The 26,834-nt window shown below is 48.7% G+C and overlaps 1 protein-coding gene across 2 annotated transcripts in view; it reads left to right on the forward strand.

Moving 5' to 3' along the window:
* The window catches only part of TMEM132B (transmembrane protein 132B), a 301,587-nt gene that overhangs the window by 82,006 nt on the left and 192,747 nt on the right, over positions 1-26,834 (forward strand). Inside the window, exon 4 of one of the 2 annotated variants that reach the window (XM_084820222.1) lies at positions 14,196-14,203. The exons of the other annotated variant lie outside the window; for it this stretch is intronic. Within the exon in view, the coding sequence (XP_084676348.1) occupies positions 14,196-14,203 (8 nt within the window). The remainder of the gene's footprint in view (positions 1-14,195; positions 14,204-26,834) is intronic. 2 annotated transcript variants of the gene reach the window in all.

Here is a 26,834-nt window from a genome sequence, read left to right on the forward strand (position 1 = left end):
GCGATCACCATTTTATTTTTCAAAAAATGGCAACTGCAGAGCTTGCTGGGGCGAGTGTGGGCTGCTCGCAGAGGGGCTCGAGTGCGGTCCAGGGATTGGCGAGTGGGGGCAGGGGCTGGGCAGGTGCCTGGAGAACCTGGACAGGGGTGGGTTCACACATCCCTAGCTGGGAATGGCTTACATACAATCCATAAAAATGAGACAGTCCCTGCCCATAGGCTTAGAATGGAAATAGACACAAAAGGAAAAAAAGGGTGAGGAGGGAAGAGGAAAAAAAGCAAGTGGTCTTTCAGCTTGGTTTTTATTTTATTTATTTATTATTAAATTTATTAATCGCCCATCTGGCTGGTCACCCAGCCACTCTGGGCGATGTAAAGCGTACAATAAAACAGTTTAAAACAATAAAATTCTACCGTAAAAACATTTTCTAAAATACCCTAACCCACCTCAAATGCCTGCCTGAACAACCACGTTTTTAATGCACGATGGAAGCTCATTAAAGAGGAGGCATGGCGGATTTCCCTAGGGAGGGAGTTCCACAGAGTGGGGGCCACAACAGAAAAGGCCCTCTCCCTCGTCCCCACCAGTCTAGCTGTCCTGGCTGATGGGACAGAGAGAAGGCCATCCGAGGCTGATCTTGTTAAGCGGCCTGTCTGGTGTTGCTGGAGGTGCTCCTTAAGATAGGCTGGGCCGGGTTCTAGTCCCCACTCGGCCATGGAAGCTCACTGGGTGACTTTGGGCCAGTCACAGACTCTCAGCCCAACCCACCTCACAGGGTTGTTGTTGTGAGGATAAAATGGAGAGGAGGAGGATAATGTAAGCCGCCTTGGGTTCCCTGCAAGAGGAAAAAAGGTGGGATATAAATGCAACAAACAAACAAACAAACAAATAAATAAAGGGTTTTAAAGGTCAAAACCAACACCTTGAATTTGGCCTGGAAAACAACTGGTAACCAGTGCAACTCCTTCAGCACTGGAGTGATGTGACCTCGCCGGCGGCTGCCTTTAATCAGGCGAGCCGCCGCGTTCTGTACCAGCTGCAGCTTCTGAACCGTCTTCAAGGGTAACCCCACGTAGAGCGCATTACAGTAGTCTAAAGTAGGTTGGTGAAATGGCTCTGCTTCCAGTCTCATCCCCCTGATGATGCAGAGAAAAAGGAACTCTCTTGCTCTCGTGGCTGCTGGTCGAAGCCTTGTGCAACCCCAAAGATACCTGGATTCTATTAATTGATACACAGGGGCAGTGTAGTGACTGTTCAGAGCGTCAGACTAAGACTGAGAAGACGTAAATCCCTACCCAGCCACGAAGTTCCCTGTGTCATCTTGGGCCGGTCACTCTCTCAGCTGAAACTACCTCGCAGGGTTGTTGTGAGGAGGGGGTGGGGGAATGGCAAGCAGTGTACACTGCTCCTTGGAGGAAGGGCAAAATAGAACTGTAACGAATTAAAAAAAGAAACGGGCGCTGCTGTCCAATTATTTTAAAAGGTTTTGGTGTCTGAGAGGACCGACTATTTATTTATAAGGTTTTTAAACCCCACCTTTCCCTCCTGGAGCGCAGGGCGGTGTGTGTGGCATCCCCCTGGCAGCAAATGGCCACAGGTCGCCTTGCAAGCTTCATGGGCTGAGCAGGGACTTGAACCCGGGCCTGCCCACTCCTGGCCCGACACTCCAACCACTTTGCCATGCAGGATGCAGCCTTCTTTGATGCTCACCCATTAAACCACACATCAATATGGCTGAACGAAGAGAGACTTCTGAGAGAAATAGGGGGGTGGGGTGGGGTGGGTCGGAAATACTCCGAACTCCTAGCCGTTGCTGCGATAGGAATGCACACTTCAGTTGGGTTTAATTGATATCTTGCAAATGAATAATCTATTCCAAGTAAGAATTGAGTGCTAAAATCACTGCAGAAGGAGCTCTTAATCGCAGGTGCTCTGAGTCAAGCAATGGGAGAGAATAAGAATGAGGGGGATGTTATCTCTCCCCCTCTTTCTGGCAATCTCATATGTATCTGTTACCCCTGGTGCTCTGATGATTGTGCTCTGGAACAGCTGGTTCTTTGGTGAACACTTTGGAAGAGGGATTATTTTGTAATGTTTCTGGAATAAACCCCTTCCTTGAATGTAGGTGCATTCCTCTCTCTCTCTCTCTCTCTCTCTCTCCCACCCCCTAGCTGGGGGGCAATCCTCTGGGTTGCACCATTGTTGGACAGAAGCTTCCAATCTTGGAGGCTTCTGGGATTCCTTCGCAATGTTGGGCTCCTGCTGGCAGGCAACGGAGGCAATTTTCCTCTCTCTGTCCTTCTTGGTTGTTGTCTCCCCCGCCCCCAAGAAAGGCCTCTGAGCTCATCTAGCAGAGGTGCATTCGTGACGGCAGGCCTGGGGCTGGGGAGGCCATAGTCTGCTTCCTAACCTGGCCTCTCCTCTGTCCTCCCCTCCCCGCCCCTCCCAGTGCCCCCTTTCAGACCTTTCCCCTGAGGCTGCTTTTGTCAGCTCCTGTGGTTCTTTCCATGGTGGCTGTGAAGGGACAGGGGAGGAGGTGGTGGTGGGTGGAGAAGGAAGCCCCTTCCAAGGTCATAGCAGTGTCTACAGCCTCAGAGGTGGTGGGGGGATGCCTCCAAAGAATTCTATTCTCCTCGGGACACTCTCCCAGGGATCATAGGATTACTTTCTCAATCTCAATTCTCAGAGTGCCAGTCCTAATGTAGCCAAAACAGCACCACCTCAGTGAAATCGTAAAGTTGGCAGAAGCACAAAAAAATCTTTAGGGGACAAGAAGCCCCAAGGGGGATAGGGGACACCGCCCCCTGCTCCTCAGACCATCCCAATGAAGACTGAGTGGGTTCAGTTGTAACAGAGTGCTCTCTGTTTGGGGGGTCAGATGAAAAACTGGGCAGGAGGGGATATGGAACACAGTATCTTCAATAAGGACACTTGACATGGCAACATTCTGTTGCAGTTCCCAGTTGTCCATTTGAAATGGAATTTACCATCCAGAATCTTCCATCTGGGACTCAAGCAGCATGGGGAAGAGCTGAGAAAGTGAATCTGTCAAGGGCTCTTTGGAGGCCTCTCTCAGTCTAATTCAGTAGCCAAGTCCAGACACAGACAAAGGGATTCCTTTCAAAGCTTTATTCTTCTTTTACAACTAGATATGAGCAGCAGAGTACCTATGCCCTACGTTGGAACGGTTGGTCCCCGTTTGAAAGGGAATTACTGGCAGACCCCTGAACTTAAGGACTAGGGAGAGTCCCTCCCCTTTTCCCTTGAAGCCTCTGGGCGCAGCCGTTGTTTGTGCGCCAACCGGGCACTACGCCTCCTTTCCGCGCCCTCCATTTGGCACCGTTCTCTGCGTCGGCGTCGCACGTCTATCAAGTCTGCTTCCCGCGCTCTGTCACTCCCAGGACTACTATCTAAGCTAGGAATGCTGGTGGGAGGAATCTCCATCAGCTGTTGGCCCTGGGAAAGAGGAGCGCACTCCTCTCGCAGGAGCAACTCCTCTTCCTCAGAATCAGAACTACTCTGGGATTCTATGGGCTCAGTGTCCACCCTGACATCACCTTTCTTGGTCTGTTTTGATGATTATTCAACCTGGCTTGATCATGTAGCCAGCCAAAAATATCCCCACCCACTCTACATATGTGTGTCCATGTGTCTTTCTGTGTCCACATGTGCCTGTATGTGTCACGTTTCCCTTGGCCCCCCTCTTTCCTGATGCACTCAAACACACAAATAGAGAGGCTTCAGTCTCAGGCCTTTAATTCATTATCAAGAGGTTCATGACAGATGCAAATCCTCGAAGGCTCTCAGGCTACAAAGGAATGCCTCCAGGGGTTTTGAATGGGAACACTGCCGTTGCCTGCAGTTTGAAGTGAGGCTTGTTGGCTAGACTCACTTAGGGATGGATGTCCCACCCTTCCAGTGATGCTTCCCTACATCGCCTCTCACACATCGCTAATCAGGCCGACCATCTGAGCTCTGCCCCTGACGTTTCCCTCTTAGCTCTGTGCCATAGTCTAACATCTCTTAGGTCACAGCCCCCACTCTCCTCCTCCTCCTGGCTTCTCACCAAGGGGGGCAAGGGGGGGCTTCAGGCCCAGCCATGTGGGAGTTAGTAACCCAAGAAGCACGCCTACCCATATCTGAGAACTGGCTTGGGAAAATGCATCCCCCGGTTCTGGCTGTTCCTCTTCTGAATCTGAGCTGCTAACCATCTTCCTGTGCTCAGAATCAATCCTGACAATGTGTATATTTCTGACAAAGCAGCTGCCCAAAGGGGGCAGTGAACCAGAAAAAGCCTTAGTACTCAATAAGGTGATAACAAGTCCTATACGTGGGGTAGACTGTGTTACCTATTGTTCTTGTCGACATGTCGGTGTGCATCAACTCTGGGACAAGCTGAGATGCATAATGAGGAACAGGATTTGGAGGAGGGGCGATGGTGGAAGTCAGAGGGGAATTGATTGGAACCAGACTGAATGTACTAAAATGGAGGAGCCTGAGATGTACAGCAGCTTTGAGGGTTCTTCTATTGATTTACAGTTCTGTAACCTGGCCAGTTTAGAAGCTCTTGGCTCCCATTTCAGTTTCCATTATGGAGATGTTGATATGCTTACTTAACAATCAATGCATTAATGTTCAAAAGCTAGCAACCAGTTTATTAGGCCTTTAGCCAGAATTTAAGCCCATTTGATTGTCGCAAGATGCTGCCATTGAGACTGGCAAGCATTTCAAAGCTGTTGCATTGATTTATTTGGGTTCCCTTGATGCCAAATATATAATTTTTTATAAAACAGCTCAGTATTAACTTTGCATAAATTAATTTTGGCCTGTTGGCATCATCCCGGCAATATCCCTTATGCTCCTTTTAAAGGTTTGGTTCAAAAAAGCGACCACGAAAATGGTTATAAAAAGAAGAAAAGAAAGAAAAATGCATGATCCCAATTAGCTGTTAATGGATACAATGAGGATTTATGACTGCCTGTGAAAGCAACCTCATTTAGAAAACTCTTTCAGGCAAAAAAGAAAGTGGAAGGGGTAAGACCAAGACCAAGACCAAAAAGGTTGGTCAAAATTGGATGTGAGAACCTAAGGATGAAGATAGACATGACATCGGTAGAACACTGAAGCCATTTTTGAATCACCCTTACTGCATTCCAGACAAACATTCTCTTTCCTTTCTGGGGTTGATGAAGGTTCTGCAATTTTGGAGCAAAAACTGGCTGTGTACTGTGCTGATTAGCTAGTGCCCTGGAGCTTTCAGAGATGTAGTTTTGAGGGTGCCTGACATGTATATGAAGGAATTGGGTGCCCTGGGAACATTTCAATTCCCATGGTCCCTGGCACACTACTGTAGTGGTATTTCAGGTGCCAGAGGGGAAGGCCTGGAGGCCTTCTTTGACATTTTTCTGCTGCCACCAGGCTGGAAAAAGAGGGAGATGGGAGGGAAACAGTGAGGGAGAGAGTTATTCTCTGACTTGGAGTACTATGTGAGCCAGAGAAGAATGTATGGGATAGACATAATTGCCTTGAATCAAGGTGATCATTGCAAGTCACCCAGGTTCTTAGTAGAGCACTTGCTTTGCATGCAGAGCTTCCCAAGTTCAATCCCCAACATCTCCAGGTAGGACTGGAAAAAACCTTGCCTGAAATCCTAGAGAGCTGCTGCCAGTCAGTGTTGACAGTACAGAACTTGATGGACCCATGGTTTGACTCAGTAGAAGGCAGCTTCTTACATTCCTAATTAGTTCTACACTAGTTTCATTACCAGTAATTCAGTGGCCCTACTTACTTTATATAGCAAAGTCCCTTTGCTTTTAGGGTATGAGCCATAGCTCAATGGTAGAGCCCCTGCTTTGCATGAAGAGGGTTCTAGGTTCGATCCCCGGCATCTCCAGGTAGGGCTGGAAAAATCTTTGCCTGAAACCCTGGGGAGCCACTGCTGCCAGTCAGTGTCGACAATACTGGGTTAGATGGACCAAGGGTTGGATTTGGCATAAGGCAGCTTCCTCTGTGTTCACATTGTAGACCAGGGAATTATGAACTTTGGTAACATCAATAGTTGTGGCTTGAGTGACAACAGTGAGCATTTTCAAGATGTGAGTTAACTAGTGGACAGTAAATAATATTATAGTATAACCGTGTTAGCCATCTGTTTACAAAATCAAGGGTTAAGTGTAGCACAGATATAGACTGTTTTAGTCGGTCAGATAGTGAAATAAATCAGCATGAGCTTTCGTGGGTTGCAACCCACTTCATCAGATCCTGTAAGTGTGTCAGGGTGGAAACTGAGCCCAGAGAGCCTCAGAGCAGTTCGGATTCTGAGGAGGAACAGCAATCCGTGGGAGAGGGGCCAGCTCATCCCTCACAAGCTCAGCACCTGGCAGATTCCTCCTGCCGGCATTCCTAAGATAGATAGCGACCCTGGCAGTGAGGGAATGTGGGAGGGGGGCTTCTTAGATGCTCGATGCAGACGCAAAGAGCGACAAGTGATGGAGGGCGCGGAAAGGAAGCGTAGCGCCCGTTTGGCGCGCAAGCAACGGCCGCCTCCCATGGACCCAAGGGAAAGAGGGAGGATCTCTCCCTAGCCCATAAGTTCAGGGTCTTGAAGTGACTCTCCTTCAAACGGGGATCAACTGCCTACTCGGCGCAAAGGCTTCTCTGCTGTTCCTTGCTTAGTCGCTGGTGATTAGCAACTGAAAGAGTCATTAAGTTGTAAAAGGATTAAAGCTTTGAAAAGAAATCCTTTCGTCTGTGTCTTGAATTGGCTATTGGAATCTACTGGGAGAGGCTGCCAGAGCGCTCCTGACAAAGTGGAACTGGAGGCTTCGAGTCTGAAAAGGCAATTAAAAAGGTAGACATTCCATTCCAAAGAAGTCGAACAACTCCCAGCATTCCCCACGCTGTCTGGGGAATGCTGGGAGTTGTAGAACCATTTTTTTTTGAATGTCTAAACAGGCATAGGATTGCATCCTTGGTGTAAGAAGGAGGAAACAAGTTCTACCTCTGTTTAAAGAGACAAGGTTTTAAGTAGCAGATAATGAATGGGAAATGCTGCCGCAGCTGTGTGTGTGCAGGTATGCGCATGTGCGAATGCGCAGGTGTGCATGCCTGCCTGTCTATTCATTTACACACATGCGTATATGGTTTGTCGATCACCCTGCAGTGTTGTCTCTACAGGGAATATAGAAGGGCCTGTTTGTAGCACCCTACATTAAACACGCCAAGAAGAGGAGCTGAATTCTGTAGCCTGTATGCATGATGAAAACTGAGCGCTTTCACGAAGCAGAAAATCAGGGTAAGGTGCAATGGGGCAGGGCTTGATGCTGGATCCAGAGCCTGTGGTGGAAGATGCTGAAGGATGTGGACATCTCTAGGGATGTCAAAGAATTTCACCACGAATCTCGGGGAGGCTGAATGCCAGCGCATTCGGCCCCCTGAAATCAGTGGCGAAATGGTCTGCCCCCCCGCCCCCCCCCCCCGGGATGGGACTTACCTTGTGCGAATGTCCCTGGTGGCGGCGGGTGCGGCGGCCAGTCTTCCGGCCGGCTGCCACCGCCGCCATTTCCAAGTTAAAAAAACAACAACAACAAAACGTGATCGGCTACGTAAAGATTTACGTAGCCTATCACGGCTAGATTTTAAAAAAGTACTGTGATAGGCTACGTAAATGTTTACGTAGCCTATCACGGCTGAGTTAAAAAAACAAAACAAAACCGCGCGTACGCAAATGGCGGCGCCCATTTTGGCACGTCTAGTCTACGTAAACATTTATGTAGACTACGGCGAAAGTAAGGGGAATGCAAATAGCGTAGATGCTATGCTATTTGCGTTCCCCTTATTTTCGCCGTAGTCTACGTAAATGTTTATGTAGACTAGACGTGCCAAAATAAGGAACGCAAATGGCGGCGCCCATGGGCGCCGCCATTTGCGTACGCACGGGTTTTTTTTTTTAAACTCAGCCATGATAGGCTACGTAAACATTTATGTAGCCTATCACGGCTGACTGCAGGGACGCAAATGGCGGCGGCTACAGCCGCCGCCATTTGCAGTCCTGGCAGGACAAGATTTGCGGTGGGAAGGACGGGGCGCCTCCCCCTGGCCAGAATTTTGGGGGGAGGGATGGGATGCCTCCCGCCCGGCCAGAACTTTGGGGGGAGGGATGGAGCACCTCCCCCCCACCGTGAATCAACTTTCGTAAAAGGTAAGGGACTTTCGTACATCCCTAGCATCTCACAGGTTTCGATTGGGATTCAGTCCTGCTTAGGGATGCTGGAGAATTCTGTTACAGACGCAAATGAGGCTGGATTCCCAAGAATCTGGGACTCCAAGTCCTCTGGAGTCCACGGCAGAGTGGCTGCACTTACCTCCGGGTCTGGAGGAGTTCCCGCAGGGCGGCTCTCCAGCTCCCTATAAGACATGATACGCTCATGGCGGCTGCCATTAGGTTAGCGCAGGAAAGTCACAGCCATCAACGGCGTATTGTATGCTGCTTGCGGCTGGAAAGCCCTTTCTTTGACCTAAATACAGCTGCAAACAGCTGCAATTTAGGTCAAAGTCAGTGCTTTATGGCTGGAAAGGGTGTACAACATGCCATTTATGGCTGCATTTTCCCCTGCATTAGGCTCATGGCAGTCGCCATGAGTGTATCACGTCTTATAGGGAGCCGGAGAGCTGCTTCACCAACTCTGGAGGATGCAGCTGGGCTCTGAAGGATTCCACAGGGCCCTGAGCAGCTGAAATTGCCCCTCCATGGACAGTGTGAGGTTCGTAATCCCTAGTCCTGCTTTGATGCAGACACCTCGTGAATCTGTCCGAATCAGCTCAACTTTGTTTGCGATTTGGCTGAATTTGAAGCACCCCCCCCCAAGTTTCAGTAAGAGCAACAGAGCAATGCTATCCCTTGCTCAAAGTTGGCTGATGGGTTCAGATGGGGGAATGAAGCGCCCTTTCACTAGTGGACAGGAGAGCTGCCCCAAGTCCCCTGGTATGCTTGCGGAATGTCCCAGAAGCACGGGTTTACCTTTGGCAGCATTTTTCCTAGCTGTAATCCTGAAACAGGGCATTTGGCAGCGGAGAGAGGGCAACCTTCGATCCAACGGACAACAGCTCCCTCACTCCCACAAGAGGCCTCTGGATAGGGTTGTTGGAGAAATCCTCAATGGAATCAAATGAGTTTGGATTTCTATGAATCCAACCCACAGATTCCTCAGCAGACTGGCTTTTCCCAAGTTGCACAGATTCCGCGGGCTTGCGAACCGTGTTTTTTATTTTCTGGAATTTTACGCAAATTTAGTCATAGAAAAATATGTAGAATAAAAAAAAAAGCACCAGCCAAAAATGTGCATTTCCCCCATAGGCTAAAGCTTGAAAATGTGCATTCTGGGGAGATTTGCGCATGGGGGGTATGCTATTTCGCAAGCGTGACTTTGTGCAAATGTGAATTTGCACAAATTTGGGAAATTGGGAAAAATCCGATTTCACCAATGACTGGATGATGGAATGAAAGGCACATGACAATCAATGAAATGCAGATGGAATGGATTTTACAAAATCCATACATCCCTCCCCCCGGATTGGGCTCCTCTCCCACACCAGCCCTGAGCTAGGCTAGGAAATTTCCATCCCATTAGTTTTAATAGGAGAGTTTTTTTTTTAAGCTAAAGCTCTGGAGAAAATAAAACCTGCCCCCATCTCCTGCCCCGGGTGGTGACCTTTGGCAGGGTTTGGGGAGTGGCAGATCCCTCCCCCACAAAGCTCCCTCCTGCCCCAGCGATGCTGTGATAGTCATGACAGACTTGAGCTTGATTAAGGCCGGGGAACATAAGGATCTGGCAGTTACTTCCTGGGAGGTTCGGCTTGTGAAAGCTCTGTTCCATCAATATCCAGAAGGCCCAGAGAACTCCTCTCTAATCCCAGCTTGGCTTGTGTTTGTGACATGACCGCGAAGCCGTATGCAAACGCCGGCCGCTGCGCCCGATCATTTCTAAAGCCTCGCAAGTGGTAAATGGCAAGCATGGGTCAAGCCCTTCCTTGCTCAGTGTGGTCGCTGCGCAATTAGCTCAACTTTTCATTTTTTAATTATGCATTTACAATGTGCACGGTGCCCTAAGCTGGCTGAACGTACACACCTCTTGCTGAGCAGCTGTGGCAAGCCACGCGGGAGGAATAGGTTAACGGGGGCCCAAATGACAGGTTACGTTCTCAGTTCAGTCCGAGGTCCCAAACTGTTCAGCTTTTGTCTTCATGTGTTCCTGCATAAAAAGGCAGCGGGCTGCATGTGGTCCCATTTTCCCGTGCAGGAACTGTACTTCTCTCCATCCTGTTTAATTAGCAGAAAAAACCATCAGTAGCAGGAGGACCGGGTAGGCGGAAGTAAGGGTTGGTTTGCATTATAGTCATGGAAAACAGGGTCGAGCGCCTGCAGAGGAACAACTGAGGTTCCTCCTGCTTTTCGTTTGTCCACCGGCTTGCCCAGTTCAAGTGGGAACATTGGCCGCCTTTGCAAGTGCTGTGAACTGAGCAGTAATTGCTGAGCAGTAACTGATCATCTGAATGTGTCAGAGCAGGAGCGCGAGTCCTTTTGCCTGATGGTATTTGCGTGCTTGCAGTTGGAGATCCACGGAGCCGGCGGTAGAGATGTGCAGTTAAGCAAAACAAGAGCTTGCCCAAGTTCTCTGGACTCCATCTTGAAACTCGATGCAACTCGAATCCGGGTCAGATTGCGAGCTTTTCTTTCTTCTAGGCATGAAAATCCATGCGTATTTTTCATCCGTATTTTTGAAATGTACACCTTCTCCCGTTGATTAAAGCGTGTTTGTGCACATGTTTCAAAAGTACGCATTTTGTCATGTGCATTTCTCAAATGCACACATGCTGTCAAACACATGTTTTTTGGGGCCACGTTGCAAACTTGGAAATGTACGGATGTCAGTCACTGATTGCATACGCGTCCGTGTTCGCTCCAGAAGTTGTGAACTAGGTAAATCCTGTTCAAAGATGAACTGAAACGAATTCCTAATACACCCTTGGTTGGAGGACAGGTGGCCATGTATCTTACCATTCCCAATGTGCTGCCCTCCAGATGTTTTGGACCAGAACTCCATAATTCCTTACCATTAGCTTTGTTGGCTAGGGTTGCTGGGAGCTGGAGTCCAAAATATCTGGAAGGCACCAGGTTGGGGATGTGACTTTTTAAACATACACGATAGCAGTGATATCAAGACAAGTCAGACTGTTGACCCCCCTCACCCGTTTATTTTTAAGTCATGGGATTTGTTCCCTTGGGTCCATTCAATTGTTTGTAACGAGTATTCAGTGGCACAGTGTAGACACTGTCAAGCTCTGGCAAGGATCAAAAGAGCCAGCGTGGTGTACTGGTGAGCAGGCTGGACTGGGAGCTGGGAGATTCGGATTCTAGTCCCCACTTGGCTGTGGAGGCTCATGGGGTGACTTTGGGCCTGTCACTGACTCTCAGCCCAACCCACCTCACAGGGTTGTTGTTGTGAGGATAAAATGGCGAGGAGGAGGATAATGTAAGCCACCTTGGGTTCCTTGCAAGAGGAAAAAAAGGCGGGACAGAAATGCAATAAATGCAATAAATAAATAAATAAATAAATAATAAAATTCCAGAGGGATGGACGGACTCATTGCAGACCAAGCCCAGCGGGAATTCGAGCAACTGCTGCTGCTGTCCGACTGTGCGACTCAGGCTGTGCGAGCCTCTGGAGATGGGGCTCTGTTTTCATAGATTTATTGTTGTGCACAATGGTGGCTGGAAAGGGCTGTTTTGTCAAGGGCTCCTTGGAGGCCTCTCTCAGTCTAATCCAGTAGCCAAGTCCAGACACAGACAAAGGGATTCCTTTCAAAGCTTTATTCTTCTTTTACAACTTAACAACTCTACCATTTGCAACTAGATCTGAGCAGTACCTGTGCCCTAAGTTGGAACAGTTGGTCCCCGTTTGAAAGGGAATTACTGGCAGACCCCCGAACTTAAGGACTAGGGGGAGTCCCTCCCCTTTTCCCTTGGAGCGTCTGGGCGCAGCCTTTGTTTGCGCGCCAACCGGGCACTGCGCCTCCTTTCCGCGCCCTCCATCTGGCGCCGCTCTCTGCATCTGCGTCGCGCGTCCACCAAGTCTGCTATCTGTGCTCGGTCACTCCCTGGACTGCTATCTAAGCTAGGAATGCTGGTGGGAGGAATCTCCGTCAGCTGTGGGCCCTGGGAAAGAGGAACGCGCTCCTCTCCCAGGAGCGACTGCTCTTCCTCAGAATCAGAACTACTCTGGGATTCTATGGGCTCAGTGTCCACCCTGACACATTTCCACAACATTAAGGGGCTTCTAATGTTGTAGAGCTGGCCCTTTCTATCCATGTTTTGCACAACATTAACTCTATGAAAATGTTCTGTAAAAGGAGCTCTGTATTTGTGCTAGAGTGGGGGGTGGGGGAAGGATCGCTCCCGTCTCCCTCTCCCATCCTGGGTGAGTGGCTTGACAAGACGAGGAAGGTGAGACGAGCTTCCCTCTCACCTGTCTGCTCCTGTCAAGCCACTGCTTTCGCATAGCTGGGATGAGAGGAGGAGCGTGCCTCTTGCCTTCCTCCTCTTGTCAAGCTCCTGCCCCCATGTAGCTGGCCTGGAATGGGAGGGGGAGACTGGAATGATCTATGGGCACATAGACTTATACACAAGATTCACGGCACTATTTTGTGTATAAGTCTATGGGCACATACTGCCGATTGCCATGTTTCTTAAAAACATGGCGATCAGCGCGGAGGCGGATGGGTCAGGGTAAGTAGCGGGCTGGTCACTGAGCATGGGAGGGTGGTCCGGGGGCAGCCCGGGGACCAGCAAGCAGGGGAGAGGGCTGGGGGGGGCAGCTCGAGGAGTGCGGGCTCCAGCAGCCTGGCAGTTTTGCAGACTGAAACGGGCACCAGCGCCGCCCCTAATTCCAGAGTAGTTGGAACAATAGGTGCTGGACTTGTGGTCCATTTCCATCTCACACCCAAGGTAACACCTCTGCATTCACACCCAGATCCAGCTTGACGGTATGAACTGCCCTTTCTGTCTCTTCCCAAGAGTTTTGCTTTCCAAATAATCTGTCTCTTGTGTTTTCTGCCGCATCATGTGGACAGTGGTTGCCAGCATCTTTTATTCTTCAGAATTTTCCATTCTTCTACTACTGGGAACTCCAGCAGAGTTCAACCAGCTTCATGTGTCAGTGTTGAACTGTAATTCTCCTTCAGCCATGATTATACATCAGCCTGTCTTATTGTTGAAGTGGTACTTCTTGTTTCCTGCTGGGAGTGGCTGATGAGATTCTGGTAGGGTTTGGATTCTCTATGTAAGAGAGATTCTCCCCCCACCCAGCAATGTAACTCAGTGCTGTTTCATTTTTTCCATTTAACTTCTCAATAATAATAAAAAGAGAACCCACCTCTTTTACATGCTCACAAAAACTTCCAGAGTATAATGCAGTTTCTCAGGGATAGATATTATGAAAGAAGGAAAGGATCAATCAAGGACCACCTGATCCCCCCAAAAGCCTGCAGGATCCCTGAGCATATCAGGAGAGAGTATTCTTTGGATGCTCCCCCTCCCCCTGCTCCCTGGAGGTGAGGTGGTGGAGAGAAAGGACTCAGTCCTTGTAGCATCCTTGCTTGGAGTGTCCTGATCAGGTCTTTGTATTATTGTTACTTTCACCCTTACAAGTTTTGATCAGTTTGGTTTTGATCAATATTTATCCAGCTTGCACCTTCCAGACTGAACACATATTCAGACAACAACCTGCAGTCGAAGTCTATACATTTCTGAGCTTGCCGTGCAATTCGCAGAAAAATCATTCAGCAGCATGCATACATGTGAAAAAATGCACATGCAAAAATGCACATTTTTGAAAAGCGCACACAAATACGCTTTAACCAGTGGGAGAAGAATGAGTGCATATTCAAGATGCTCACAATTGATGCATAGATTTGGGGAAAATACACGTGACAATAAGCATGGATTTTCATACCAAAAGAAAAAGAAAGCTTGCCATCTCATATGGACTCAAGTTGGAATGAGCTTCGAGATGGAATTCGCGGGACTTCGGTGAGCTCATATTTCATTGATTCACATGTCCCTGCTGGAAGCCAGCCATCAAGCCTGAAAAACAGATTGGACCACATTCAAGGCATCCTTGAGATCGAGTATGGTGTAGTGGTTAGAGTGTTGGGCTGGGACTCTGGAGATGTGGGTTCAAGTCCCCACTCAGCCGTGAAGCTCACTGGGTGACTTTGGGCCAGTCACTGACTCTAGGGATGTACGGACTATGTAAAGTCCCCTCCGTCTGTGTTTTAGGGACCAGCCAATGGTGTAAGCACCCTTGAATCTAAGGATGGGGCAGAAATGAATTTGGCTTTCATTTTAATGCCAATCCGTTTAATTTGCACGCCTGGAACAAAGACACAAACCGAAACACTGATCCTTCTCTAAACTTTGTGAGTCCTGTGAATAATGAAAAAAGACTGCATACAAAATGCATGTGTTTGGGAAAAGTGTGCCCCAGAATGTGTATATTAGTGAAAATAACACACCAAAGTGCATTAAACTAGATCAACAAGAGAATGTCCTTCTCTGATCAATGCCTCTGTTCCTCAGCATCACAGGGTGAATGCTGTTACCTATGTAGCCAAGCAGCATAACCCACTCGCAAGGGGAAGGTAGTGGCAGGCTCACCGAAACGCCAAGATCTGCAAGAGTTTGAAAAAGTTTTAGAAAAGCAAGGAACTTAAGGGGACAACCAAAGCAAGGATGAGCATGCTCAGTAGGCAAAAAATGCTGGCTGATTGGGGGGCAGGGTGGTGGTGGTAGAAAACCAGGGGAAGGGGAAATGGAATGGAGTATCCCCCAAAAGGACATGGCTGGCTGGATTGCTGAACAGGAATGCTACACCCTGCAACATTTTGTTGCAGTGTTGTTTTTGCTAAACAGTCCATCATGTCGTTCCTTAGTCATCTCCCCCCGCCGCCTTCCCTCCAACAAAACCGAAATAGCCCCATATGCTTTCCATAGGGAACGTGCTTCAGTCACTTCTATCTTCCCCTACCCTCCACTAATTTTTTTAATAGATAGTTATGCTTTTGGAGGCTTCAAGATAAAAGAGTAATAATAGATGAATAAAGAAAATAAAAATAGGCTTTTCTAACACAAAAAAATGGTGAATAGAACGCTCAATTTGGATCCCCTTGCGAGAGAGTGACAGCAAGCGTGGGTGTATTTTTAGCTCCCTCGTTTCATTCCTCATTGTCAGCGTGGCTGAGCCACTTTCTTTCTACACATATCTTTTGGACCAAAAGAAAGGAAACGGTTCTTTTTTTGCTGTTCATGCTGGTGTCTGCATTCAGCCAGCTTCACCCCAGTTCCTGCGTTGCGTTCGCTCATTCTCTTTTCTTAACTGTCTCCTTAGACATGCAGGGCGAAGCAGATCATAACTGTGCCAAGCCGGGCACCAGCCATTTCTGTCCTGGGTGTAAATGGCGGGCCGCTAAAGCATCAGTCTCAGCTCCAGGTTTTCAAGGGACCTTGGGCAAGAGCCCTCCGTGGGTCATCTCCCTCAGTGAGTCCACCTCCTCGCTGCCATTGTCAGCAGCTGGACTTGCCCCTCCTTCTCCTTCTCATCATTGCTCCCACTTGCTTGCTTGCCGGGCAGAGAGTGAGGGAGCAAGCAGGCCATGGCATCTCCTGCCCCTCCTCCTCCCCATCACCGTTGTCGGGGCCAGAGCGAGACGCAGGCGAACAAGCAGATCTCAATGGTGAAGAAGAGGAGCAACTCCAGGAGTCTCTTGCCAGTGGGCCCCTACTGGGGTGCAGGCCCTCGACAGGTGCCCAGCCATGCCTACCCTTGATGCTGGCCTTGGGACTGAGCATCCTGGAAAAAAGAGACTCCCACACTGCCACCTGTTTTAATGGCCAACACTGCTGTGCGTTTTAGAGCCAGATCCAGAACAAAAGCATGTTCTCCGCTGCGTAAGCAGCTGAATTAGGATTACCATCCTAAACACGCTAGAGTGTAAGTCACATTAAACTCGGGGGGAGGGTGTTTCTGAGTAAACATCCTTCAAGACTGCACTATAAGATTCATAGCAACATAGGAAGCTGCTTTATACCGAGTCAGGCCGTTGGCCCATCTAGCCCAGTACTGTCGACACTGATCGGCAGCAGCTCTCCAGGGTTTCAGGCAAGATTCTTTCCTCGCCTGGCCTGGAGAAGCCGGGGATCGAACCTGGGACCTTCTGCAGGCCAATTCCTTCACTGTGCAAGGTCACACTGGCGCCCACACCACCAGCGGCTGGGTGTGCCCACACGGAGCAGTGCCGGCTCCAGGTTTTGGAGGGCCCCTGGGCAAGACACCCTCCCTGGGCCCCCTCCCTCAGGGAGTCCACCTTCTCACCACCATCGTCACCAACTGCTATTGCCCCCCCTTCTCTTTCTCATCATTGCCACCACTTGCTTGCTTGACAGGCAGAGAGCCAGGGAGCAAGCGGGCCACGGCACCTCCTGCTCCTCCTTCTCACCCCCACCGTTGTCTGGGCCAGAGTGAGAGGCAGGTGAACAAGCAGGTTGCAAGAGTGAAGAGGAGGAGCAAGTCGGGGGGCTCTTGTCAGTGGGCCCCTACTCGGGTGTGGGCCCTCAGCAGGTGCCCGATTGAGCCGACCCTTGACACAGAGCAGCCTGTTTTGGGTCACCTAATCCCGCCTCTCCCTTCATTTTAAATAGCTGACGCCACTTTGCAGAGAGACTGGACGACTCTTTTGTGTAGCAACGCTGGCTCCTTCTCTGCGGGAGATTAGGTGGGCACTTAAGCACCATCTGGTCCATCAGCCTACGGGATTCAATAGTTGTTGCCTTGGATCTTTTAACTGATGTAGTAATGCTGCTTTTAAATCTATTGTTACATTAGTTTTTCTGCATGTTTTAATGGTGAGAGGGTATTGAATTTTTTTAATGGCTATTTTATGATGGACATTTTAAACCAGGCTGTTAGTTGTTCTGGCAGAGCTAAAATAGTCAAATGCTCCATGGCCACAGAACACTCAGTGGGGAAAAACAGGAAAGGGGTGGATGGGGATATAAAGGAACATCCTGGAAGAGGGTACAGATGGTTGTCTCACTAAACAGGAGCACGCCACACTGCAACGTTTTGTTGCAGGGCCCCTTTGTAAAATAACTGAAAAGCAGGGTATAAATGCTGAGATCTGCAGACCTGCACGAGCAAGGGAAGAGATTCCAGGCAGATTGCTGGTGAGCCAGGAGGCAGTAAGAACATAAGGAGAGCCGTGCTGGATCAGACCAAGGGTCCATCTAGTCCAGCATTCGGTTCATACGGTGGCCAACCAGCTGTTGACTGGCAACCCACAAGAAGGGCATGAGCACACCGGCACCCTTCCGCCCATGTTCCCCAGCAACTGGTGTACATAGGCTCACTGCCTCTGGTTCTGAAGGTAGCTCATAGCCATCAGGACTAGTAGCCACTGATAGCCTTCTTCTCCCGGGAATTTGTCCACCCCCCTTTTAAAGGCATCCAGATCGGTGGCCATCACGACATCCGGTGGTAGTGAATTCCATAGTCTAACTATGTGATGTGTGAAGAAGCCCTTCATCTGTCCTGAATCTCCCACCAATCAGCACTGGTTAGGCCTCCTCTGGAGTACTGTGTCCAGTTCTGGGCACCGCACTTTGAGAAGGATGCAGACAAGATGGAGAGGGTTCAGAGGAGGGCAACAAAGATGATCAGGGGACTGGAAACAAAGCCCTATGAGGAGAGACTGCAAGAACTGGGTGTGTTTAGCCTTGAGAAGAGAAGACTGAGAGGAGATAGGATAGCGCTCTTCAAGGACTTGAAAGGTTGTCGCAGAGAGGAAGGCCAGGATCTCTTCTCCATCATCCCAGAGTGCAGGACACGGAATCATGGGCTCAAGTGACAGGAAGCCAGATTCTGGCTGAACATCAGAAAAAACGTCCTGACTGTTGGAGCAGTATGACAATGGAACAAATTCCCTAGGGAGGCGGTGGGCTCTCCCACACTGGAGGCCTTCAAGACGAGGCTGGACAGCCATCTGTCAGGGATGCTCTGACTTGGATTCCTGCATTGAGCAGGGGGTTGGATTCGATGGCCTTGTAGGCCCCTTCCAACCCTACTATACTATGATTCTCTGAATCTAGGGAACAGTTTCAGCTGAGCCCTCGTGAAATGGAAATGGCAGGCAAACGTTTTGACTGCAGAGTTCTTCAGCAGGTTGCTCATTTGTATAGGTGGAGCATTGGCACATTGCTCGTTTGCACCACACGCAGCATTCTTTATGCCACTTCCAAAGCAGCCCTAATCTTCTTGCCATGCAAAAGCAGACATTTGATTTCCTGCGCCAGTCCAAAGTACCTCGGAGGGCAGACTCCTCCTGAGCTGAGTGCAACAGCCCTCAATTTGTTAACACCCCATTAACACAAACGCTATCAGTCCTGCAATCCTGGCACCATTAATTAATATTTCTATGGTTTCCTCTAATCACTCCAAGCTGGGAGCCAGGCCAACACTGACAGTAGAAGCTTCTAATACAATACATTGTTTTAATTATTATTAATATCTTTTGGCGTATACACTGAACACTTCAGTAGATCTGGCAGGCAAGGGTAGAATAAAATTAGAGAGAGAGAGAGAGAGAGAGAGAGAGAACTTTGCTCCTCCAAATGGAGCTAGGTTGGAAGCAGTATGGGGTGATAGGAATAGAAATATAATAGACTAATTTAATCTACAGTTTTGTGGCTTTTCTATTTCAAGGGGCCAGTCTTTGACAGGATCATATTGATTTACCACAAAACTTAGTAATGGCCACCAATTTGGGTGGCTTTAAAAGGGGGTTAAACAACTTCCTGGAGGAGAAGGCCATCAATGGCTACCAGTCCTGATGGTTGTATGCTACCTTCAGTGCCAGTAGGGATGCCGGAGAAAACCGATAGGGACTCAAATGAGCTCAGATTTCTAAGAATCCGGCCTGTGGAACCTGCTGTGGAGCAACCCCCCCCCCCCCGGCTGCCCGGAGTCCGTGGACTTTCGGGTGTTGTTTTTACTTTTCCAAAATTTGCACATATTTATTCTTAGGAAAATACGCCACTTTCTGCTGAGGAAAAGTTGAATGTAGTGGGGGACAATATGCTAAATGTTATGTGGAAAAGTAAATTATGCAAATTGTGATGAGACCTCTTACGGAATTATTTGCATATTTTTCTGCATGATGAAAAAATAATAATCCACATCCGTCTGTGAGCGGATGACAGGACAAAAGGCGCCTGACAATCTGTGAAACACAGATGGAGTGGATTTTACACAGTCCGTACATCCCTAAATATCAGAGGCAGTGTGCCTGCGTACAGCAGTTGCTGGGGAACATGGGTGGGAGGGTGCTGTTGCACTCATGTCCTGTTTGTGGCTTTCCCATGGGCAGCTTGTTGGCAGTTGTGTGAACAGAATGCTGGACTAGATGGACCCTTGTCTGATCCAGCAGGGTTCTCATGTTTCCCTAAACAATGTGATGTGACACAGTAGCCCTCTCTGTTAAGACTGCATTTATGCATTAAAATCTCCACCAAACAAACCTTGGTCTTAATGACTGGGAATATAGGGTAGTAGGCCCGGAAATGGACTGGCAGCCAGTCCTGATGGCTATATCTAGTATCAGATACCTCTAGTATCAGATCAGATCTACTATTCTATGATTCTATTATTTCTATGATTCTAGTATGCACTCATGTTCTGCTTGTGGGTTTCCCATGGGCAGCTGGTTGGCCATGGTGTGAACAGAATGCTGGACCAGATGGGCCCTCGGTCTGATCCAGCAGGGCTCTTCATATGTTCTTACCATAATTTTTACCTAGGCCAATTACCTTTGGTATTTGGCCTAGGAACTCAGGGTGGTTAACCTATATGGTCCCCACATTTGTCCCCCCAACAGCCCTCTGAGGTAGATGAGGCTGTGTGTGCATGTACATCAGGGTTGAGCCGCATGCAGCCACGGAGTGGGCACCAGGAAGTTTAGCCTGTTCTGACCTGCCCTCAGCAGGCAGCTGCAGCCTCGGATAGTTCCAAGTGCCCAACTTGTGCCAACAAAACTGGAGGTCGACTGAGGCCCTCCATTCCACCCCCCTGGCCTGAAGTTGCAAGCATTTCTCCTCCTCCTCTCTGTGGCTTCTCGCTTGATGCATGCCCTCTGCCATTTAGGGATGTATGAACCCACCCCTGTCTGGGTTCTCTGGGTGCCCATCCAGCTCCTACTTGCGCTCGGTGGTCCCTGGACCACGCTCAAGCCCCTCCCGTGCTTGGTGAGCAGCCCACACTCACCCCGGTGGCCTCATTGAGCTCCACGGTCAACGTTTTTTGAAAAATAAAATGGCCACCTCAAACACGTGCATATTTGCGCATGCGCAAAATGTGCATTTTCACAAAATGTGCATTTTCGTGTGTGCACAAAAATACACATTTGCAGAAATGCACATTTTCGCCCACGCAAATATGCACATTTGCAAAAATGCGCATTGTCACACATACGGAAATATGCACATTTTTGCAATCGCCATTTTATTTTTCAAAAAATGGCAGCTGTGGAGCTCAACGAGGCCACTGGGGTGAGTGTGGGCCACTCGCTGAGCGCAGGCAGGGGGTGAGCGGGGGTAGGAGCTCGGTGAGCAGGGCTTGGGGTGCGGACGGCGGGGGGAGGTTCTGCTGGATTCCTGGACAGGATTGGGAGCCTGTGCCATCCTTACCGCCATTGGGCAGGTGATGTGGAGTGAGTGCTGAGTGACTCCTCAGGTGAGTTGGGCTCAGGGGAAAGCATCTGTGAGGGACCTGGCTCAGGGTCTGCAGGTTCATCAGTATCAGCCTCAGGTTCAGAATCAAGAACTTGTATTGGTTCCCCAGCCAGCGGTACAGGAGATCTGGATTTGATTGGCACATTCTCCTCTGACTCTGACCCTTGAGTATTACTCCAGGGTGGGGCCAAGACCAAGTTAGACTATTTCCCCTGCCTTGACTCTAATCTCAACTCCTTAAAATCACCCACAAGGGATCCTAAATTAGGTTGGGTGACATTTGCAGGCTAGGGCCCAAGGGTCATTTTTCAGGGCCCAGATCAAGTTTAACTTGATCTACAATTTAGCCTCATGTCATGCATCATTTGAATGGGATTCCAGCCCTGGTAAAGTCTAGTCCTTTAAACCTGGGCCCCTGCAGGGGGAGAATTTTGTTGATAATATGTTTCAGAGACATTGGCCATTGGAGAATATACTTCAGAGACATACAACCAAAGCAGCAAATTTTCCTGCACCACCATTTCACAGTTATGACATCTGCACGTAATAAAATCAACCTAAAGCATCTCTCAGTACTTGGGAAAGTTTTAAGAAGTTAGAAAATGATATTCAGAATCTGGAAATAATGACAACTCAAGGTCTGATTGCCATTTTCGGCAGTAAGAATGCCAGGCAGGGTGATACGTACCACTGAATGGGATGTCCTTTACGGGATGGATAAAATCAATAACTCATTCCACACAGTATACAGAATAGCACTCAGATCATAATGAATCTTGGACTGACCCAAGACCTCAGCTGGATCTCAACTGATGACCAAGAAGTGAAAGCTCCATTTATGATTAGCAATTCCTTTTCTGTGAGTGGGCTAGCGGGAAGTGATTAAGGCCTCATCTCTATACTCCCTTACCTGGGAGCAAGTCCCATTGAATTCTGAGTTGACCCGAATAGGATTTTATTGTAAGGGGAGGAGGCAGGCACACATTGAGGGGAAATTTCTAGAAGGGAAGAGGATGGAGAGAGGGGAAAATCCCTCCATGGGCAGCCAGACCCATAGGGAAAGTCAGGCATGTCATATTGGCACGTCAGGACACCAATAGAGGGTGCATACACCTTCTGATGCTGCCAGATTTCATAATTAGTTGGCTCGTTGGTTGAAACACATCAATTTGTAATACTGAACTTTGTAGTGAGCTTGGATCAATGTATTACACATTTGCTCTTAAGTTCAGAATTGAATGCAAGCTTCAGAGCATGCATAGTAAAGAAGTACACAGATCCCCCTACATTTTCAATCATCCTACCAACTAGCCCCCCACCCCCCAAAAACCCTCACTGGAAGCAGTCTCATTAGCTTCTTCCCTGGTGGTGGTTCTCGCTGCCACCGCAGCTCTGAGGAGGAGGAGGAGGAGGAACCTCCAGGCCCATCTCCCTACTGGTGATTGCCAATGGTGAGTAAACATCATACGACATCATCACACAGGCAGGCCATCTGAAAATGATCAAGCAGAAAGGAGCCACATAACAAAGGGATGCACAACCTCATGCTACACATAGGGATGTCCGTGGCTGAGAAATCCATTTCTCTTTCTGCTTGATGGAGTTCCACAGCACGCCTGATTTGGCTTGCATTTGCGGGCTGATGCAAATGCAATTTTTCCCCATGGTTTCCCCCCAAACTCCGGGAACTTTTTGCATATTTTTTGTGGCAAGTCATCATTTGCGCAAATCACACAAATTTGCGCAAATTACACAGCTGTAATTTGTACAACTGAGAAAACATGGGAAATCTGCAAACTGGCCCGACTTGATGCAGATGGAGTCAGGCTCTGCAGCGGAAAGTGAACTGAAGTCCCAGGGGCCAAACCAAGGGAAGCTCAGCGAGCTTCACCCCCTGCCCGACAGATTCCTCCGTCAACCCAACTGCACAATGCAATTCCAAACTATAGCCCCAAGATACACATTGATTTAGCGCATGTGCAAGAACTCATATATATGGAATGAATTTTTTTATTACTCTCATCCAAGCTCATATAGATGAATTCATTACTAGGGATGTACAAAACCCCGCTTACCTGGCTCCATCGGGTTCTGCTGTGGGGGGGAGGTGCTCCGTCCCTCCCCCCGGAATCCTGGCCGGCCGGCTCTGCTCCGCGGGGATTCCGCAGAGCCGCTGGCTGGCTCCGCCAGCAGCCGGACATCCAGCCGCTGGCTAGCAGGGACGCAAATGGCGGCGACCGTAGCCGCCGCCATTTGCGTCCCTAAATTCAGTCGTGATAGGCTATGTAAAGACTTACGTAGCCTATCACGTCTGGGTTAAAAAAAAAAACAAAAACAACGCGTATGCAAATGGCAGCAGCTATGGCCGCCCCATTTGCGGTCCTTATTTTTGGCCGTCTTAGTCTACGTAAATATTTATGTAGACTAAGACGAAGACAAGAAAGGGGAATGCAAAAAGCATAGCGGACGCTATTTGCGTTATTTTCGCTGTCTTAGTCTACGTAAATATTTACGTAGACTAAGACGGCCAAAAATAAGGAATGCAAATGGCGGTGGCTGAAGCCGCCGCCATTTGCGTACGCGTTTTTTTTAACCCAGACGTGATAGGCTACATAAGTCTTTATGTAGCCTATCACGATGGGGGGGGGACAGACTGCAAATGGTGGCGGCGGCGGCAGCAGCCGGTCGGAAGACCAACCGCTGCCGCCGAAGCCGCCGCTGGAGCCGCCGCCGCCCGGAACATCCACCCCAGGTAAGTCTCGTCCTGGGGGGATCCGTGGGGGGGGGCAGGGAGTGGCAGGCCATTCCGCCATGGAGTTCGGGGGGCCGAATGCACTGGCATTCGGCCTCACCGAGATCTGTGGCGGAATTCTCTGACATCCCTGTTCATTACGTTCTGAGTAGATAACAAATTCACTTGGGGTAAGTTTGCCCATCACTACGAGCAGTCATCAAGGATAATAGCCATTGATACGCTTCTTCTCTAAGAATTTGTCTAACACCCTCTTAAAGCTAAGGTAGTTGCTTTCATGGCCTCAGAACAAGTGGCTTTAACGAGGTTGTCACAGTAAATTCTACTCCTTAATTGTGTGCTATGTGAAGGAAGCTAGTGAGGGGAGGCACATGATGATAGAGGTGTCTAACATAGGCACGATGTGAAGAGAGTGGATAGGGATATATTTTTGTCCTTTTCTCCTAATGCTGGAAACCAGGGTCATCCCATAAAGCGAAATGGTGGGAGATTCAGCAAAGATGAATGGTAGGGCTTCTTCACACAGTGCATAGTGAACCTATGGAATTCGCTACCACAAGATGCAGCAATGGCCGCCTATTTGGGTGGCTTTAAAAGGGGATTAGACCAATTCAGGGAGGATAAAGGCTATGCCTCTGTATACCAGTTGTTGAGGGTAGGGATGTGTGAGAAATTAGGTTTATTTCAGTTTCCATCAGGATTGACCCAGTTTGCAACTTCCAGACCAAGCACAGACTTGGACACAATCTGTAGTTGAAATCTGAACATTTCTGAGCTTGCAATGTGATTTGCAGACCACAAAAAAATTGCATCAGACAGCATGTTCACATTTGAAAACAGGGATGTATGAAAGTTCCGCCATGGATCTTGAGGAGGCCGAATGCCAGCGCATTCGGCCCCCCAAAATCAGTGGCGGAACAGCCCGCCACCCCCCCGGGACGAGACTTACCTTGAGTGGATCTTCCTGGCGGCGGTGGCTTCGGCGGTGGCTCCGGCGGCGGTTCGGCAGCGGCAGCTGCCGCTGCCAGTCTTCCGACCGGCTGCTGCTGCTGCCATTTCCAGGTTAAAAAAAAACAAAAAACAAAAAAAGTGATAGGCTACATAAAGATTTACGTAGCCTATCACGGCTAGATTTTAAAAAAACACCATGATAGGCTATGTAAATTTTTACGTAGCCTATCATGGCTGACTTAAAAAAACAAAAACAAAAACGTGCGTAAGCAAATGGCGGCGGCCATGGGCGGCGCCATTTGCGTTCCTTATTTTGACATGTCTTAGTCTACGTAAACATTTACGTAGACTAGGACGGCGAAAATAAGGGGAACGGAAATAGCGTAGACGCTACGCTATTTGCGTTCCCCTTATTTTCGCCGTCTTAGTCTACGTAAATGTTTACGTAGACTAAGACGTGCCAAAATAAAGAATGCAAATGGCGGCGGCCATGGCCATGGCCGCTGCCATTTGCGTACGTGCGTTTTTTTTTTTACTCAGCCGTGATAGGCTATGTAAGTCTTTACGTAGCCTATCATGGCTGAATACAGGGACGCAAACGGTGGTGGCTACGGCCACTGCCATTTGCGTCCCTGCTAGCCAGCGGCTGGATGTCCGGCTGCTGGCGGAGCCGGCCGGCGGCTCTGCAGAAATGCTGCGGAGCACAGCCGGCCGGCCAGGATTCCGGGGGAGGAACGGAGCGCCTCCCCCCCCGGCCAGGATTCTGGGGGGAGGGATGGAACGCCTCCCCCCACCATCAACATAATCCGCGGAAAGGTAAGTCACTTTCGTACATCCCTAAAAACAGTGCATGAAAAAATTTATTCTTTTGAAAAATGCACACAAATACGTTTTGACCAACAGGAGAAGAATGCGTACATTTCAAGGATGTGCACAATTGATACATATCTTTGGAAAAATATGCACGGAAATACACATGGATTTTCATGCAAAAAGACCCTCCCCCCGGTTGAAATCTGATATGGATTCTAGTCGGAACGAGCTTCAGGATGGCATTTGGAGAACTTTGGCGAGCTCACATTTTGCTGATGGGCACATCTCTAGTTGAAGGGAGGGTACTATCGCACTCATGTCCTGCTTGTGGGCTTTCACTTTGGGCATCTGGTTGGCCATTGAGAGAAGAGAATGCTGGACTAAATAGGCCTTGAGTCTCTTCCAACAGGGCTCTTCTTATGTTCTTCCATTCTTTTGTCTTTCTTGAATCTCTTGCTCACTGAATAAGTTCTAGTATAACAAGAGAGGGAAAATGGTTGGAGTCATTTAAGAGAGTAGAGATGTTTTGAGTGCTTCAATTCCTCGCCTGATCCATTTCTCAGGAAAATAATGTATCTCAAGTGTTACAGCATTTTGCTTGAAATGTGGGTGAATATCCCCCATCTCCAGGTAAATTAGGGTTTTTAGATGGGTTCCACAAAAGTATCAAACTTGCAGCCTCCCGGCCCAAATAATTTAGGAGAATTGCCTGTGTAAACACAGAATTAAAAGCAATTTTCCCAGCCTCCTGATTATGTTGATTTTTGTTTGCCGCACACCTGGCTATACTAACTCCTTCGATTCCGTCACTTAGGCAGTAAACAAGTGTGTCTCAGTGAGTAATGTGACAGATGCAAATGAGGATGACACGCTGCAAAAAAAATTAAAATGAATAAAATAAAATAAAATACAGTGTCGGAAAGCTGCTGCTTATCAAAACATCCAGAGGGGAGGAAAAAACACACATTTATTATTTCCCCTCCCACTCTTCCCCTGAAGTCAGAATCTTAAGAATCTTAAACACTTGGAAACTTAACCATCTTGACAACTGATTAGGTAGAACTTGGTGGGGTGTTTTCATCCTGTGTGATCATCTCTGCTACGCCTCATTGCTTATGTGAAACTGAACAGGTCTCACTGCTTCTTTGAGCTAGCTCAGGGGTGGGCAACCACTGGGCCTCCAGGTGTTTTGGCCTACAACTCCCATCAGCCTTAGTCAGCATGGCCAATGGTAAGGGATGATTGGTGTCATAGGCCAAAATATCTGGTAGGCAATGAGTTGCCCAACTCTGAGCTAGCCAAACATAGCGGGAGACTTGTTCGCTGCTTTCAAATATCTTCTCTTCAGTTTTGCAGTGTACACTTCGGATGATCCTTTCCAGTCCTTCTGTTTTCAATTTTTTGTTTTCTAAAAGAATGCTGGGAAAGCAGAACTTTGGAACCTGAAAAACACAAAGTGAGCCCTGCCCGGTCGGGTTAAGC

The sequence above is a fragment of the Heloderma suspectum genome, chromosome 13 (assembly GCF_057233095.1).
Source record: "Heloderma suspectum isolate Gila_16-S chromosome 13, 16-S_ref, whole genome shotgun sequence".
NCBI lineage: Eukaryota > Metazoa > Chordata > Lepidosauria > Squamata > Helodermatidae > Heloderma > Heloderma suspectum.